General features: G+C 46.7%; 2 protein-coding genes across 2 annotated transcripts; both read left to right on the top strand.

Annotated features, from left to right (window-relative positions):
* Positions 1-10992: 10992 nt before the first annotated feature.
* On the top strand, positions 10993-12813 carry LOC111947505 (extensin-2-like). The gene has a single exon (XM_023955452.1). The coding sequence runs from the start codon at positions 10993-10995 to the stop codon at positions 12811-12813; it is 1821 nt and encodes a 606-aa protein (XP_023811220.1).
* Positions 12814-12970: 157 nt separating this feature from the next.
* On the top strand, positions 12971-14621 carry LOC111947503 (uncharacterized protein DKFZp434B061-like). The gene is made up of 2 exons (XM_023955446.1): positions 12971-13326; positions 13435-14621. The coding sequence occupies exons 1-2, from the start codon at positions 12971-12973 to the stop codon at positions 14390-14392; spliced, it is 1314 nt and encodes a 437-aa protein (XP_023811214.1). The 3' UTR covers positions 14393-14621.
* Positions 14622-18798: the final 4177 nt, after the last annotated feature.

Below are 18798 nucleotides of genomic sequence, written 5' to 3'. Positions count from 1 at the left end.
TGATGACAATTTAGGGACAGCTTGCTGATAATGGCACAGAGTACTCCAGTTTGGCCTTTTACCCAATTACAGCCCACCCCTCTTTCTCTTGTGCACTTATTTGTGTGTGTAAGTGACGGCGATGAGCACTGCATGGTTTGCTAGTTGGTGTTTATTCTTGCAGTGCACTCGCAAGAGTTCATGTTAGTCAGCTCATAAATCGAGGCTTCCACTTGCAAAAGGATGCTTTCAAAGAAAAAAAAACTGGAGCTCCAACGTGGAGCTGGTAAGACCAAAGGAAGACAGGTGAAAGACTGCCACCACAGAAACATTTTCCTCTCGTAATATTTCAGATGTTGCACCAATCTACAAAAACCATTCATGTATCAGCACTGGCCAACTGCATGACAATCAATTTTTGTCAGAAACGAAGGAACTCATGCTTGAAGATGTGACACTATCACAGACATGTAAGAAAAAAAACGGATAGTTTACCTTTTCTCTGAGTTGTTTTTTTTTTCAGGAAAAGGATTTGTATGAACGCGAAGAGAATTTCTTAGATGGAGGTTTATGCTTTAAAGAGAAAGGAAAATGTTTGCAGCCATTGGTAATCATAACATAATACGATGTTCTCATCATTTCAATAAATCCTGAAATTTTTATCTGGTGATGTTGTCTACATTTTTTTTTACAGAATTTCAAACCAGTGAACCCATTAGTCATCTCCATTCTGTCTGAGATGGAAAATGCCAAGGCTACTACAGGCAGATGTACAATATGCACATCTATCTTTGCAAAAGTCCGAAAATGGCTTTTTTTCATGGGCAAAACGCAAACACGCTGCCGAGGCTGGCTCTACGATGACGTCAAAAAATGGGCGACAGTCACAATAAGTGAAAGCCGGTGCCTCAGAGATCGAGTCGTTTTACATCCGAGTAGGAAAAAAGTTCACAAACATAAGTAATATTTAATAAATAATTTGATTTTTAGTTGGCCAAACGTAATATATGATCATATATATGGACATAGTTTACTCTGAAAGGCTAAAGAAAGGCATGATATAGGTCCTTTTAACTGAATTATAAGAAGCAGCATTTTAATTTGAAAAAACTTTTGGTTTTTCAAACTAAACCACCTTGCCTCTGGTGGTAGGTTGGGGGCAGTGTTCGGCAGTGGAGCCGCCACCAGTGTGTGAATGTGTGTGTGCATGGGTGAATGGGTCTGTGACTGTAAAGCGCTTTAGGCCTTTGAAAGAAGGTAGAAAAGCGCCATATAAGTATACACCATTTATCATTTACGTTAAACCGGCAGCAGCTTTTGCCTCATTCAGATCTTCCATGAAAATATAATCTGCTATTAAAGTGGTCCATGGCTTAAAAAAGGTTGGGGACCACTGAAGTGAACATCTTGGGCTGGAGAGAATCACCTGCTGCTCAATGTGGACAAGACCAGGGAGATGGTGATTGACAGTCTTACAGCCTCTCTGCATCCTGGGCAGGGATGTGGAGGTGGTGGAGGACTACAAATACCTGGGAGTGACTATCGATAGCAGACTGAGCTGGAGGAGCCACAGTACTGCTGTGTACAAAAAGGCCTGCAGCAGACTCTACTTCCTAAGGAAGCTGAGGTCATTTAATGTGTGCAGCAAGATAATGGAGATCTTCTACCAGTCTGTGGTGGCCAGCACCTTGTTCTCCTCCGTGGTCTGGGAAACTAGCATAGCAGTCAGTAGCTGCGTTTACATGGGCAAAGTAATAGGAAAGAATGCCTGATCAGAAGGAAAATGCGGCATGTAAACACGCCGTTCGGAATAGTCTGCCCCGATCAGACTCGTTCACTTCAAGATTTCTTTCCGATCGAGATAGGTGGGTTATGCCGATTGTTGATCCGATCGTTGTTCATGTAAACGGTTCATTCCGATTGTGTGTCACTACTGCTCTGGTTTTACGTCAGACGGTGTTTCGCTCCAGAGAAAGCTTTGGAGCTCAAAAAGGGCCGACCAGCTGCTCTGTGGAGGCCCGCTGGCTCTCCGCCTCTCCCCTCTCCTACACCCCTCACGAGGGCGGTGCCGGGGAGGAGCGGGACCCTGCGCGGTCCTGGCTCGTGTGCCGGTGGACCGAACAAACTGTGTCTCTAAGCAGAGCAGCTGAATTAATAACTTTGTGTTTGAGGGGACGGAGGATGCTTTGTTACGTGTGTGTTTTGTTGTTTGTTTGTGTGTGTGACTGCGATCCGTCCCGCCGCTCTCGGTTAGCTGCTGTCAGGAGAACCGTGTGTCCAAGCAGAGCTTGGACTTCCAGCACACACAGCGGCTTTGGGGCGGTCTGCGAACTTTTCAAAGCAGAATATCGCTCAGTCCTTAGAAACAGTTCAAACAATCACATGGAGTCGTGTTACCAGTCGTGTCCCGACAAAATAAAGGCTGATGTTATTCCCTCATATTTACGTGCAGCCAAGATGCAGATTGTGGCATGTCCCACATGAGTTTATCAAACAAAGCTAATGTTGTTAGCGCGTGTGTTAGCCTCTCCTGGGAGCTCCGTTCTTCCACAAAAAAAAGGACTGACCACATGGATTTAAAATAAAATGATGAGCGAACAGGCGCTTCATAATATTCATAACATTAATAAAAACACGCTTGGAAGATCGTCTCGTATATTACCGAGCTGCTGCATAAACGTATATGACAGCAAAGGTTTGTTTACTTTACTGGGACTCATTTCCTTTTTCCGGTATTTTCAACACTACTGCGCATGCCCAAATGATTTCTTCTGACCGAAAGTGTGACCATGTGAACGTTTGTTCTAATTGAAAAAAGTTTTTCTGGGCCCCTGTGCACGATTGAATTTTAATCCAACCATTGATCTTATCAAGATATTTTGCCCATGTAACCGCGGCTAGTGACGCCAACAGACTGAACAAGCTGATCAGGAAGGCGGGTTCTGTCATTGGCTGCAAGCTGGACATGTTTGAAGCAGTGATGGAGAGGAGGTCACTGAACAAGAGCTTATCCATCATGGACAACCCAGACCATCCTCTCCACCTTGTTCTGGACAAACAGCGGAGATCCTTCTCTGGGAGGCTCAGGCAGCTCCGCTCCAAAACTGCCCGGTACCGGAAACCTTCAGCATTTCATACCCAACACAATTCAACTCTACAATAACTCACAATGCAACAGATAACCTTTGCACATTGTATCTTTTTTGCACATTTCTTTTCTGCACATCTTTTTACCTGCACTTATTGTTTACATTTATGTTACAAATTATTTCTGTTTATATATTATTCTTATTTATTTTTTTGTTTACAATGTTGTCATTGGCTATGGTAACAAACAAATGTCCCACGTGTGGGATCATTAACCCTTGTGCTATCCTAGGCACTTTACCATTGGGAGCTGGGTCATCTAGACCCACACGACAGTGCTCTGAACCTTTTTTCTTCAATGATTTGTGATCTTCACTGGTGTCCATGGATTACATGAAATCTTTCCACCTTTATCCACCTTTGTCATGGTAGGGAGAACACGTCAAAGTAAGGGTGGGGTCATCTAAGATAGCACAAGGGTTAAGCACTTTTATGCCTCTAAATAAACTGAATAAACAAAACAGTAAACAAACCTTATTATGCAACTACAGCCAGCACAAAACTTTGAAAAAAATCACATTCATATAGAATATTATTTATTATGATATTTATCATTTCACTCATCAAAAAATCGGATCACTTGAAGACAAAATCTATCCGCCTCTCCTTCCTCAAAATCAGTTCCATCACCCTGTCATGAAGATTATTGGCTTCACTTCGGTCAAGAAGTCCTTTTCTTTTGCCATCAATAGCAGTGCTGAGAGCCGAGTCTGTCCAGTTGTGTTTCTGGATAGGTTTGAATTTGCTTTAGAGCCCAAAATGATGGTTGCTCGATAGACGCAGTGGACACGGGGATGGTCGGCGCCAAACACACAAATCTGTACAGCTGCTTCACGATCTCACTTAGATTCTCCTGATGAAGGAAGTCAAGGAGATCAGTAGGAGATTTTCCTGCAAAATCTTCCATAGAGTATATTACAGTCAGCTCTGCTTTTATCTGAGACAGATCAAAAAGTACTCCGTGGCTTTATGTGAAACCGGGCAAGGCCACATGTGACTTCCTAAAACTTCTGTCGAATCAGAAGGTCTGAATGCTGTGACGTTGCCTAAGCCTGCTATAAGGCCCTGCTGACACCAACTCAAAATCTGATTGATTGAAAGAAATGAATGACCGACAATGATTTTGCATTAGGACGCCTTCATAACTCATGGTAAATACCCTTACCCTGCCTGGCAACAGAAGACAGCTGAAATGTGATTGGTTAAATCAGGGGTCGGGAACCTTTTTGGCTGAGAGAGCCATAAACACCACATATTTTTAAATATAATTTCATCAGAGCCATACAATATGTTTAAAACTAAAAATACAAGTGAATGTGTGCATTTTACGTTATTTCAACACTTTAATTCCACGTTATTTTTTTGTGTCCTACAAGATCTAAATATTATCTGCCACATTTAAGTCACCAAGTAAGTCAATTTTCTGTTAATTAATGAGGATATTAATTTAGCTATTCTCGCTGAAGAGAAGAGGTCTGGCTATTTGTGTGCACGGGGGGGCGGAGCTGTTGTTCAGACAGCATGCGGCGCGCGCCCACACACAAGACAAGGCAGCGCACACACACATGACAAGGCAGCGGCAGTGCACACGTCAAGGTTGCGCACAAACCAAAGAAATACAATGGCGGAAAGAGCTAATCGGTCCAAAGTGTGGCTGCACTATACTAAAGTAGATGCAGACACAGCCCGTTGCCACAAATGCGACAAATATTTTGTGTGTAAGGGTGGCAACACAAGCAATTTTTCAAAGCACCTGGCAAAAGTACATCATATCCAAACCGAAAGATGTACAGTGTTTGATTGCTCCAGCACATCCACATGCATTCCAGGTTTGAATTGTAACATTATTATGCTAGCAGCCCACAGGTGAAGTTAATAATATTAGCTTTTTTAAGCTATGAGTAGGTTCGTAAATTTAACCTAAATGGAAATGTAGTTTCAGATTAATAATGTTTCAAAGCAAGAGATGTAGCCTAAAAGCAATTTATTATTACACTCAAATCAATGCGCTGTGTTATTTGCTAGTTTTTTGTAATTATTCCGCTGACTGACTCTGCGATAATTCAGCTTGAAACATGCAACGAATAGGTTTCATTAGAACTGTGCCGCACAGATCTGATAAAGGACACTTGAGCTAAGTATTATTCTTGTTACTTTTAGAGATATTTAGGATAAATTAGAGAAATTTTGCATTAAAATGCATTTGAATTATTTTCCTAGAGGCCGTTATGACATCATAAGCTTTTTGCTTTACATGCACTGGCATTTCTATTTCCTTCCAGAAATGCATCTTAGTTATTAGTAGCAATTTGCAACCACCAAAGTCTGTCTTTTATATTAACCCTGTTATGTAGGATCTTTAGCAATTTTTAGGCTGTAATGCTGGTTTGATTAATGAATAAATGGGCTAAGGAATCATACTTTTACATACTATTTGTAAAATCTGGGTTACTTGAGTTTTATTAAATTTACTATAAAACAACCAATTTACAAAGTTTCCCAATTTTGATTGTTGTTGAATTTAAGCTGCAGTGATCCAACGCAGTCCTCTATGGAGAGAAATTAGACTCAGTCGGATTTGTGCGTGCGTAATTCTTGATTTGTGCGTAAATTAGGATTTGTGTATGCATATTCTTGCTTTGTGCGTGCGTAAATTAGGATTTGTGCATAAATTTGGAATTGTGCGTGATTTGTTGCTCACATAATACGTTTTGTGTATAAGTTAAAAAAATATAAAATGAAAAAATACAAAATGCAATTTACGTATGCACAAATTAAGATTACAACAGCTTGAAACTACTTACACACACACATCTTTAAAAAACACGCACGAATCCCTTGTTACGCACACACAAAGCCAAAGTTACGCACGGATCTACCGTGAGACTGTTTTCACGTCTCACAAATTCGTCCGTAAGTGCTGCGTTTAAATACCAGTGGAATGCTCGGTCATTAGAATTTTCCTATCAGCCTTCCCTTCTAAACGTATTTCCTTCAGTGGGTGTACCAGGGCTTAAAAAACTTTAAAGGAAAATAAAAATTATTATCTGAGAATATGACGTTCACTTTTAAACGCTAATATATATATTAAAAGTATATTATTCTTCGAGACACCGGATTGATACAAAATGCATAACAGGAACGACCAGTAGGGGGCACTGCCTTTGAAAAATCAAAGGCAGTCAGACTGAGAGAGTCACGGGAAGAATGGCGGTCCATCTCGGTGGTCAGCCCCCCGAAGTAAGTAGCCTCTATGTTCAACACTAACATCTACTGTCTTCATGTATTGATTGAGTCATTGTCTGGATACGTTTAGAAGGGAAGGCTGATAGGAAAATTCTAATGACCGAGCATTCCACTGGTATTTAAACGCAGCACTTACGGACGGATTTGTGAGACGTGAAAACAGTCTCACGGTAGATCCGTGCGTAACTTTGGCTTTGTGTGTGCGTAACAAGGGATTCGTGCGTGTTTTTTAAAGATGTGTGTGTGTAAGTAGTTTCAAGCTGTTGTAATCTTAATTTGTGCATACGTAAATTGCATTTTGTATTTTTTCATTTTATATTTTTTTAACTTATACACAAAACGTATTATGTGAGTAACAAATCACGCACAATTCCAAATTTATGCACAAATCCTAATTTACGCACGCACAAAGCAAGAATATGCATACACAAATCCTAATTTACGCACAAATCAAGAATTACGCACGCACAAATCTGACTGAGTCTAATTTCTCTCCATAGTCCTCCATCTACTACCACCACTGGTGCTGTTCCAAAACGAGCACAAATAAACCCCTTCATCCTAGCAGCTAGTGACAGAAGGAACGAGGAGAGTGTGAAGGAGTTCCACCAAGCTGTGACCAAGTTCATAGTGAAAGTTCCACTCTCCTTTGCAACAATGGGGTCAAATGGCTTCAGGTAAATATTGGTCAGTATATTCAGTTGTACTTTGTTTAGGATATAGTAGTATGAAATTAAGTAAGTTTGACACATCAATCCACAAACACAAAATTCAATAATAATTCAGTAATAAATGTTTTTTTTTTTTTTTACTGTAGGAATATGGGCAAGGCACTCAATCTTAAATACAACCCTCCCTCCATGAGTTACTTCAGTGACACGCTAATTCCGTCCTGGTATGATGTAGAAAAGGCCAAATTGATTGCTGAGCTCAAGGATGTACCAAAGTTGGCCATACCATCAGGTGGGTGGACTAGCCTCAGCCAAGACCCCTATCTCACTGTGACGGTGCACCATACAAGTCAGGGCAGGCACAAGCAGGGGGTCCTTTACACCAGGGCATTCTACCTATCTCAAACTGGTGAAGTACTGGCAGAGGAGATCTCTTACATTCTGAAAGAGTTTCAAATAGAGCTGGGCAAGGTTTGTGCCATTACGGTTGACAATGCTGGTAATCTGGACTTTTCCATCAGGAGGCTTGGCATCCTAAAAATAGGATTCGTTGCACACACGCTTAATCTGGCAGCACAGAAAATATACACAATTGCTTCTGTGGATAAAATAGGCTGCCCAAGTTTGATCAGTGCTTGTGTGGTTTATGAGGTCCTGGATGGCCAACAAGGTATTGGTGGAAAAGCAGCAGCTGTTTGGTAAGAAGCCATTTTTTACCAATAAATTATTATTTAGAAATTCCCAAATTTTACAGCCTTTTTAATTGAATATTGAATAGTGTGCTTAATTTATGCTGTTTTGGTAGTTTCAGGATGTAAGCGGCACTCACTTATTCTGGACGTCAAGACTAGATGGAACTCTCTTTATTTAATGATAGAGCGATTCATGGAGCAATATCCAGCAATTCAGGCAGCAGTCTTGGATCCACGACTGTGGAGGGCAAGGACAACCTGGACCGACTGAGGGATGATGATTTCCACAAGGCTGAGGAGTTTGTCCAGCTCATGAAGATCCTGTACTCCTCCACACTGTGTGTGTCAGGGGAAAATAATTCCATGTGTGGACAAATCATACCCATCCTAAGTAAATTAGAGCAGCACTTCATTGTAAAGCATGAAGACACATCATTTGTGACAGCCATCAAAGAAAACCTCAGTGACCGCTACCAGGACAACGCCGTCCAAGATTTCCTGCATGAGGCCACAGCAATGAGGAAGGCAGCTGTCGATCATGCGACAGGAGCAGCAACACCAGCAGGGATGTCAGGGGAGCCGAAACAGGTAAGCTCAGCGGCAGCACATCAGCAACATAAAGAGGAATCTGAAGATGGGGAAGTAGAGGATTTGGAGGTGGACCCACCTCAATCACTGTTTAAAGCAAAAGAGTGCCTTGGAGGAGCTGTTTGCGGAGGAGGAAAGAGAGCTGAGGTCAAGAATCCAGCAGAGCACCTTGTCCCTCACACAGCGTGTGGAACTAGATGTTGACCTTTACAAAAGCCTGCCTGCCACCTCTATGGCTGAAGATCCAGTAATGTGGTGGTGGGAAAAAAATATACTCTTCCTCTCCTCTTTATCATTGCAACAGGTTACCTCTGTACCCAAGCTTCTTCCACCCCTTCTGAGAGGGTGTTCTCAACTGCAGGGAACACTATAAGCCAGGAGAGGTCCCGACTACTGCCAGAGAAAGCTGATATGTTGATCTTCCTCCAGAAGAACTGCTAAAGAATGAAGAACTGTTGGCTTTGTGCAAGCTACCTGCATACTCCACCATGTTGCCCTATGTAACTGTATTTTATTTTAGAGTGAACAGTTTATTTAATTTGTTTGCTTTTTACATTATTACAGCAACACCCCATCCGCCTGTCCCTGTATTTACACCCCAGCCGCCTGTCCCAGACTCCAAGCCCGAGCCGCCTAAACAAGATTCTACACCCCAGCCGCCTGCCCCAGACTCTACACCCGAGCGGCCTTTCCACTGACTCTACACCCAAGCTGCCTTTCCCAGACTCTATATCGGAGCCGCATGCCACAGACTCTTCACCGGAGCTGCCTGCCCAACCCTCTTCATCGGAGCCGTCTGCCCCAGAATCTTCACTGGAGACACCTGCCCCAGACTCCTCACCGGAACCGCATGCCCCAGATTCTACACACCCGCCGCCTGCCACAGTCTCTTCAACAGAGACGCCTGCCTCAGATTTCTACACATGAGCTGCCTGCCCCAGACTCTTCACCGGAGCCGCCTGCCCGAGACTCTTCACCGGATCCGCATGCCCAAGACTCTTCATCGGAGCCGCCTGCCCCAGACTCTTCACCGGAGCCGCCTGCCCCAGATTCTACACCCCATCCGCCTGCCCTAGTATTTACACCCCAGCCCGCCCAAGACTCTACACCCCAACCTGCCCTAGACTCTCAGCCCAAACCTCCTGCCCCAGACTCTCAGCCCAAACTGCCTGCCCCAGGCTCTGAGCCTGAGCGGCCTGCCCCAGACTCTGATCCCAAGCCGCCTGCCCCAGAGTCTATGTCTGAACTGCCTGCCCCAGACCCTTTATGCAAGCCGCCTGCCCAAGACTCTTCACCCCATCCGCCTGTCCCTGTATTTACACCCCAGCCACCTGCCCCAGTCTCCGAGCAAGAACCGCCTGTCCCAGACTCCGAGCCCGAGCCGTCTGCCCAATATTCTACACCCCAACCGCCTGCCCCAGACTCTACACCAATACCGCCTTCCACTGACTCTACACCCCAGCTGCCTATCCCAGGCTCTACATCGGAGCCTCCTGCCCCAGACTCTTCACCGGAGACGACTGCACAAGACTCTTCTCCGGAGCAGCATGCCCCAGACTCTTCACCGGAGCCGCATGCCCCAGATCCTACACCCAGCCGCCTGCCCCAGACTCTACACCTGAGCGGCCTTCCCCAGACTCTACACCCAAGCCGCTTTCCCCAGACTCTTCACTGGTACCGCCTGCCCCAGACTCTACACCACATCCGCTTGCCCCAGACTCTTCACCGGAGCCGCCTTCCCCAGACTCTACCCCAATACCACCTTCCCCTGACTCTACACCCCAGCCGCCTTCCCCAGACTTTTCACCGGAGCTGCCTGCCCAAGACTTTACACCCCAGCTGCCTTCCCCAGACTCTACACCGGAGCCACCTTCCCCAGACTCTACACCGGAGCTTCCTGCCCCAGAATCGTCACCGGAGCCGCCTGCCCAAGACTTTTTACCGGAGCCGCATGTCCCAGATTCTACAAAAGAGCTTCCTGCCCCAGACTCTACACCCCAGTCCCCTGCCCCAGACTCTACACCCCAGCCACTTCCCCCAGACTTTACACCCCAGCCGCTTTCCACAGACTCTTCACCCCAGCCACCTTCCCCAGACTTTTCACCGGAGCCGCCTGCCCAAGACTCTACACCGGAGCCACCTTCCCCAGACTCTACACCGGAGCTTCCTGCCCCAAACTCGTCACCGGAGCCGCCTGCCCCATATTCTACACCAGAGCCGTCTGCCCCTGAATCATCACCAGAGCCGCTTTCCACTGACTCTTCACCGGAGCCGCCCTCCCCAGACTCAATACCCATACCGCCTTCCCCTGACTCTACACCCCAGCCGCCTTCCCAAGACTTTTCCCCGGAGCCGCCTGCCCCAGACTCTACAACCCAGCTGCTTTCCCCAGACTCTACACCGGAACCGCCTTCCCCAGACTCTACACCGGAGCTTCCTGCCCCAGACTCTTCACCGGAGCCGCCTGCCCAAGACACTTCATCTGAGCCGCCTGCCCCAGACTCTTTACTGAAGCCGCATGCCCCAGATTCTACAGAGGAGACGCCTGCCCCAGACTCTACACCCCAGTCCCCTGCCACAGACTCTGAGCCCGAGCCGTCTGCCTAAGACTCTAAGCCTGATCCCCCTGCCAGAGACTCTAAGCCCTAGCCCCTTGCCCCAGGCCCTTTATGCGAGCCGCCAGCCCCAGACTCTGTACCCGCCTGCCCCAGACTCTACACCCCATCCGCCTGCCCCAGTCTCTATACCCCAGCCTGCCCCAGACTCTGAACCCCTCTGCCCTAGACTCTACCCCGAGCCGCCTGCCCCAGACTCTACACCCCAGCCGGCTGCCCCAGACTCTAAACCCCAACCGCCTGCCACAGTCTCTTCAACAGAGACGCCTGCCTCAGATTTCTACACATGAGCTGCCTGCCCCAGACTCTTCACCGGAGCCGCCTGCCCGAGACTCTTCACCGGATCCGCATGCCCAAGACTCTTCATCGGAGCCGCCTGCCCCAGACTCTTCACCGGAGCCGCCTGCCCCAGATTCTACACCCCATCCGCCTGCCCTAGTATTTACACCCCAGCCCGCCCAAGACTCTACACCCCAACCTGCCCTAGACTCTCAGCCCAAACCTCCTGCCCCAGACTCTCAGCCCAAACTGCCTGCCCCAGGCTCTGAGCCTGAGCGGCCTGCCCCAGACTCTGATCCCAAGCCGCCTGCCCCAGAGTCTATGTCTGAACTGCCTGCCCCAGACCCTTTATGCAAGCCGCCTGCCCAAGACTCTTCACCCCATCCGCCTGTCCCTGTATTTACACCCCAGCCACCTGCCCCAGTCTCCGAGCAAGAACCGCCTGTCCCAGACTCCGAGCCCGAGCCGTCTGCCCAATATTCTACACCCCAACCGCCTGCCCCAGACTCTACACCAATACCGCCTTCCACTGACTCTACACCCCAGCTGCCTATCCCAGGCTCTACATCGGAGCCTCCTGCCCCAGACTCTTCACCGGAGACGACTGCACAAGACTCTTCTCCGGAGCAGCATGCCCCAGACTCTTCACCGGAGCCGCATGCCCCAGATCCTACACCCAGCCGCCTGCCCCAGACTCTACACCTGAGCGGCCTTCCCCAGACTCTACACCCAAGCCGCTTTCCCCAGACTCTTCACTGGTACCGCCTGCCCCAGACTCTACACCACATCCGCTTGCCCCAGACTCTTCACCGGAGCCGCCTTCCCCAGACTCTACCCCAATACCACCTTCCCCTGACTCTACACCCCAGCCGCCTTCCCCAGACTTTTCACCGGAGCTGCCTGCCCAAGACTTTACACCCCAGCTGCCTTCCCCAGACTCTACACCGGAGCCACCTTCCCCAGACTCTACACCGGAGCTTCCTGCCCCAGAATCGTCACCGGAGCCGCCTGCCCAAGACTTTTTACCGGAGCCGCATGTCCCAGATTCTACAAAAGAGCTTCCTGCCCCAGACTCTACACCCCAGTCCCCTGCCCCAGACTCTACACCCCAGCCACTTCCCCCAGACTTTACACCCCAGCCGCTTTCCACAGACTCTTCACCCCAGCCACCTTCCCCAGACTTTTCACCGGAGCCGCCTGCCCAAGACTCTACACCGGAGCCACCTTCCCCAGACTCTACACCGGAGCTTCCTGCCCCAAACTCGTCACCGGAGCCGCCTGCCCCATATTCTACACCAGAGCCGTCTGCCCCTGAATCATCACCAGAGCCGCTTTCCACTGACTCTTCACCGGAGCCGCCCTCCCCAGACTCAATACCCATACCGCCTTCCCCTGACTCTACACCCCAGCCGCCTTCCCAAGACTTTTCCCCGGAGCCGCCTGCCCCAGACTCTACAACCCAGCTGCTTTCCCCAGACTCTACACCGGAACCGCCTTCCCCAGACTCTACACCGGAGCTTCCTGCCCCAGACTCTTCACCGGAGCCGCCTGCCCAAGACACTTCATCTGAGCCGCCTGCCCCAGACTCTTTACTGAAGCCGCATGCCCCAGATTCTACAGAGGAGACGCCTGCCCCAGACTCTACACCCCAGTCCCCTGCCACAGACTCTGAGCCCGAGCCGTCTGCCTAAGACTCTAAGCCTGATCCCCCTGCCAGAGACTCTAAGCCCTAGCCCCTTGCCCCAGGCCCTTTATGCGAGCCGCCAGCCCCAGACTCTGTACCCGCCTGCCCCAGACTCTACACCCCATCCGCCTGCCCCAGTCTCTATACCCCAGCCTGCCCCAGACTCTGAACCCCTCTGCCCTAGACTCTACCCCGAGCCGCCTGCCCCAGACTCTACACCCCAGCCGGCTGCCCCAGACTCTAAACCCCAACCGGCTGCCCCAGACTCTCAGCCCCAGCCGCCAACCACAGACTCTGATCCCCAGACGTCTACCCCAGAGTCTAAGCCTAAACTGCCTGACACATACTCTCAGCTCTAGCCCACTGCCCCAGACCCTTAATGTGAGCCGCCTTCCCCAGACTCTACACCCCATCCGCCTGCCCCAGTATTTACATCCCAGCCTGCCTAAGACTCTACACCCCAGCCTGCCCTATACTCTCAGCCCAAACCTCCTGCCGCAGACTCTACACTCCAGCCTGCCCTAGACTCTCAGCCCAAACATCCTGCCCCAGACTCTAAACCCCAAACGCCTGCCCCAGACTCTCAGCCCGAACCGCCTGCCACAGACTCTGATCCCCAATCGCCTGCCACAGACTCTGATCCCCAATCGCCTGCCCCAGAGTCTAAGCCTGGACCGCCTGCCACAGACTCTATATGCGAGCCCCATTTCCCAGACTTTTCACCCCATCCGCCTGTCCCTGTATTTACACCCCAGCCGCCTGTCACAGACTCCAAGCCCGAGCCGCATGCCCAAAATTCCACACCTCAGCCGCCTGCCCAAGACCCTACACCCGAGCCGCCTTCCACTGACTCTACACCCCAGCTGCCTTTCCCAGACTTTACATCGGAGCCTCCTGCCCCAGACTCTTCACCAGAGCTGCCTGCCCAAGCCTCTTCATCGGAGCCGCCTGCCCCAGACTCTTCACCGGAGCCGCATTCCCCAGATTCTACACCCCTGCCACCTGCCCCAGACTCTTCAGCAGAGCCGCCTGCCCCAGATTCTACGCATGAGCTGCCTGCCCCAGACTCTTCACCGGAGCCGCCTGCCCCAGAATCTTCACTGGAGCCGCATGCCCCAGATTCTACACCACAGCCGCGTGCCCCAGACTCTTCACCGGAGCTGCCTGTTCAAGACTCTTCATCGGAGCCGCTTGTCCCAGACTCTACTTCCCAGCCGCCTGCCCCAGACTCTAAGCCTGAACCTTCTTTCAATGACTCTAAGCCCTAGCCCCCTGCCCCCGATTCTACACCCCAGCAGCTTGCCCCAGACTCTGAGCCCGATCCGCCTGCCCCTTACTCTACATCCGAGTCGCGTACCCCAGACTCTGTGCCCGACCTTCCTGCCCAAGACACTACACCGGAGCCGCCTTCCCCAGACTGTACTCCCCAATCTCCGAGCCCAAACAGCTTGCCCCAGACTCCGAGCCCGAACTGCCTGCCTCAGACTCTGAGACCCAGCCGCCTTCCCCAGACTCTGAGACCGAACCGCCTGCCCCAAACTCTGACCCCAAGCCTTCTGCCCCAGACTCTACACCCGAACTGCCAGACTCTACACCCGGGCCGCCTGCCCGCCTGCCTTTCTTTGTCAACTGTTGGTCACTGGCCCCTGTACAAAAAAACTCCCCCCCCCAAAAAAACCCCACATTCGCTAGCCTCATGGCACGAATGCCTTAGTTATAGTGTTGGCCAAATTTTAATATTTACCCCAGGATAAAAATCAGAATCTGATTCTTTTATTGTAAAGATGCACTGCACAACAAAATTTTTAAAACCTAATTTCCAAAAATTTTGTTATTCATGCTGTTAAACATTTTCTCAAATGTGACTGTGGCAATTATGCTTTGAGGCTAACAAACTGTTAGTGATCTTGAGATGTGTTTTTTTTAAAGCATGTACAGATATGGCGGAAATGTTTCGTAGCCATAAGGGTAGTGGTGGAGGGCCAAGGGGGTTGGGGGTTAAGTGGGGGGCCATACCTTTTCTGTCGATTGTTGGTTACTGGCCCCTTTTCACCCCCACCTCCCCCCAGATAAACCATTCGTTAGCCTCATGGCATGAATGCCCGAGTTACTTTGTTGGTCAAATTTTTATATTTACCAACGGATTAAAATCAGAATCTGATTATTTTATTGTAATTATGCACTGCACAACATAATTATTACAACCTAATCCTGCTTTTAAACATTTTCTTAAATGTGACTGTGGCAATTATGCAATGAGGCTAACGAACTGTTAGTGATTTCAAGACATGTATTTTTTAAAGCAGGTACAGATATGGGTGAAATGTGACATAGCCATTAGGGCGGGTGGTGGAGGGCCAAGGGAGGGTGGGTGTTTGGGGGGGCCATACCTTCTCTGTTGATTGTTGGTCACTGGCTCCTCTTTAAAAAACTCCTCCCCACTAAATAAAAACATTCGTTAGCCTCATGGCATAAATGCCTGAGTTGCATTGTTTTAATATTTAGCCAAGGATAAAAATAGGCATCCGTTTTTTTTATTGTAAAGATGCAATGCATAGCAAAATTATTAGAACCTGATTTCCAAAAATGTTGAATTATTCCTGCTTTTAAAAATTTTCTTAAATTTGACTGTGGCAATTATGCAATGAGGCTAACGAACTGTTAGTGATCTTGAGATGTTTTTTTAAAGCAGGTACATATATGCCGGAAATGTGTCGTAGCCAGTAGGGCGGGTGGTGGAGGGCGAAGGGGGATTGTAAGGATGGGAGTTAAGGGGTGGCCATGCCTTCTCTGTCAAAAGTTGGTGACTGGCCCCTCTTCAACACCCCCGCCCCCCAAATAAACCATTTGTTAGCCTCATGGCATGAATGCCTAAGACAAATTGTTGGCCACATTTTAATATTTACCAACGGATTAAAATCAGAATCTGATTATTTTATTGTCATTATGCAAGGCACAACATAATTATTACAACCTAATTTCCAAAAAAGTATGACTATTCCTGCTTTTAAACATTTTCTTAAATGTGACTGTGGCAATGATGCAATGAGGCTAACGAACTGTTAGTGATCTCGAGATATGTTTTTTTAAAGCAGGTAAAGATATGCCAGAAATGTGTCGAAGACATTGGAGCGGGTGGTGGAGGGCCGGGGGGAGTATTAAAGGGGGGAGGGGGCATGCCTTCTCTGTCAACTGATCGTCACTGGTCCCTCTTCAAGAAACCACTCCCACCCCAAAAAAAACCAAACACATTCGTTAGCCTCATGGCATGAATTCCTAAGTTATATTGCTGGCCAAATTTTAATATTTACCCCAGAATGAAAATCAGAATCCGATTCTTTTATTGTGATAATGCAAAGCACAAAAGATTTTCACAACCTCATTTCCAAAAAGTGTGATTATTCCTACTTTTCAAATTTTTTTCAAATGTGACTGTGGCAATTATGCAATTAGGCTAACGAACTGTTAGTGATCTCGAGATGTTATTTTTTAAAGCAGGTACAGATCTGGTCACTGACCCCTCTACAAAAAAACTCCTCCTCCCCAAAAAAATACATTCATTAGCCTCATGGCATGAATGCCTCAGTTATATTGTTGGGCAAATTTTAATATTTACTAAAGGATAAAAATCAGAATCTGATTCTGTCATTGTAATTATGCAGTGCACAACAAAATTATTAGAACCTAATTTCCAAAAAGTGTGATTATTCCTGCTTTTGAAATTTTTCTTAAAATGTGACTGTGGCAATTATGCAATGAGGCTAACGAACTGTTAGTGATCTCGAGATGTTTTTATTTTTACAGCATGTACAGATATGGCGGAAGTGTGACATAGCCATTAGGGCGGGTTGCTCCCAGGTCACAGTGACCCCTCCCTTATCAGCGAATTCCACTGATGCTAACCGAACAGACCAGCTCCCAGACTTCAGGCTTTACCTTTGAGTCGGAGGGCCCCTCACTTCTGGAGGTAGGGGACTCTTTCAGAAGTAAGAACTTTGTCCCCCTCCGGTCACCAGCGGGAACCACCTCCTGAGTTCTAACCACACTTCCTGAGTGCTGTGCAGCTCACTCTCATTTACTCAATCAACCACAGCACACTTGAGCTCTGCATTGATCTCAGTTTAGTGCGAAGTATTGTTTGTGCCACTCTGCCTTCCTAACAGAGCGTTATATATGGACATGATCTCCTCACTCCTAACCCTGTTTGCCTGCCGACCGCTGCTACCCTACCTTTAATTTGACCAAATAGAGTTGACATCAACTGAGAAAAAAATTGAATATTTCTTCTCACACAGACACATAAAAGAAGTTGTCAACCTCTCGTCCATATTAAAAAAGAAATCATACTTGTTTTATTTTACATTAAGAGTTAAGACTCAAAAATGTAAATTTAGTTAAAGTCCTACTCCAATCATCTTTTGATCTATAGTAATTATCAGAATTTTGCCTTTGACTTTTGGCCGGGACTGCTGATGCAGAGTAAGCCTGACTTTGTTTCCCATAATCCCTTTGTTTACCCTCTGTGCCGTTAGCTTGCAACCCCTTACCTCAACCAATGAGTTAAATCGCTAGAGGAGACATCCCGTGGTTCCTCATGAGAGGAGAGCACTGCCATCTTGGTGAGGTCAAGTTACCACTGCAGTGCATGCATGTGAACACATTTTTTGCATAATACCAGTTCATTGTTTGGGTTTCAACTGCCAAAATCAGAGAAATGAGAAAGGAGGAAGGTATATCATTTCACAGGTAAGTATTTTAATTTTTTTCTTTTAATGCTGCAGGGGCTTCATTAATGGCACGCATGTTGACATGCATGATGCTGCAGGGCTATTATCATCATGCTGCATGATGTACGTATAATTTGCTGTCGACATAAATGTACATTTTATTTTACTAAACCTGTATACAGCATACTAGGCTATTATAGTAATATAGATTTAATCATTTCTGACTCAGTGACTGAACTTTTCTTGCAGGTTTCCAATGGATTCAGACTTGAGGTCAAAGTGGGCCTTAGCTATCAAAAGAGCTAACCCAGATGGAACACTGTGGTTACCAACTAGCAATACAGTCTGGCTATGTTCAAAACATTTTGTGGAAACACATTTTGATAAGAGGCCAGACTGTTTGCTTGAGACCCGACACCATACCATCTGTGTTACACCAAACTGATCACTCACATGAATCAGTATAAATCTATTGTTTTTCTTTGTTGTTTTTATTTTTTTAGGGTAAATCTATTGTTCACTTTTGGACTTCTTTTGAATATTTTTTTATTATTATTATTATTTTTAGTATTAATAGACTTATTATTTATTTACTTATTATTTATTTATTGTTATTATTTATTGTTTGTATTGACTTACTATTGATTTATTATTATTATTATTATTGACTTATTGTTGGGTTTTTCTAAATCATTTAAATTACATGTCAAAGAGGTCTAAAACTTCTAAATGTTTGGAAATTATTTTTAAAAATTCTTTCTAATAAGTTTTTTATTTGTAAGAAGTCCTGCAACAATGCATTTTCCTTAAAGTTTGAGCTTTTAAGGCTGACTGTTTCTCTTCTTTGACAACAACAAATGATGTATGTATCTATGTATATATATATATATATATATATATATATATTTATATATATATATATATATATATATATATATATATATATATATATATATATATATATATATATATATATATACATATTTACATATATGTATAAATATATAAATGTAAAATTATATATAGTATATAAAAGCTACTTAGACACCTCTAAAAGCAACAGAAATCATTGTCATGTGGGCGTCGTCGACCTCACCAAGATGGCGTCGCGCTCCGCCACCGTCGGCCAGGCCTCTAAAGCAGGCGTGGCTCCTCTAGCGATATAACTCA

This window comes from Oryzias latipes, chromosome 6 (assembly GCF_002234675.1).
Source record: "Oryzias latipes chromosome 6, ASM223467v1".
NCBI lineage: Eukaryota > Metazoa > Chordata > Actinopteri > Beloniformes > Adrianichthyidae > Oryzias > Oryzias latipes.
Note: the sequence above shows the minus strand (reverse complement) of the source record. Positions and strands in the feature narration are given on the sequence as shown.

Bases quoted from the DNA above. Each gene is read 5' to 3' on its own strand.
- LOC111947505 (XM_023955452.1), top strand. From the start codon at position 10,993: ATGCGAGCCGCCAGCCCCAGACTCTGTACCCGCCTGCCCCAGACTCTA.
- LOC111947503 (XM_023955446.1), top strand. From the start codon at position 12,971: ATGCGAGCCGCCAGCCCCAGACTCTGTACCCGCCTGCCCCAGACTCTA. The intron at 13,327-13,434 runs GTATTTACATCC...CTAGACTCTCAG, and splicing joins CACCCCATCCGCCTGCCCCA to CCCAAACATCCTGCCCCAGA.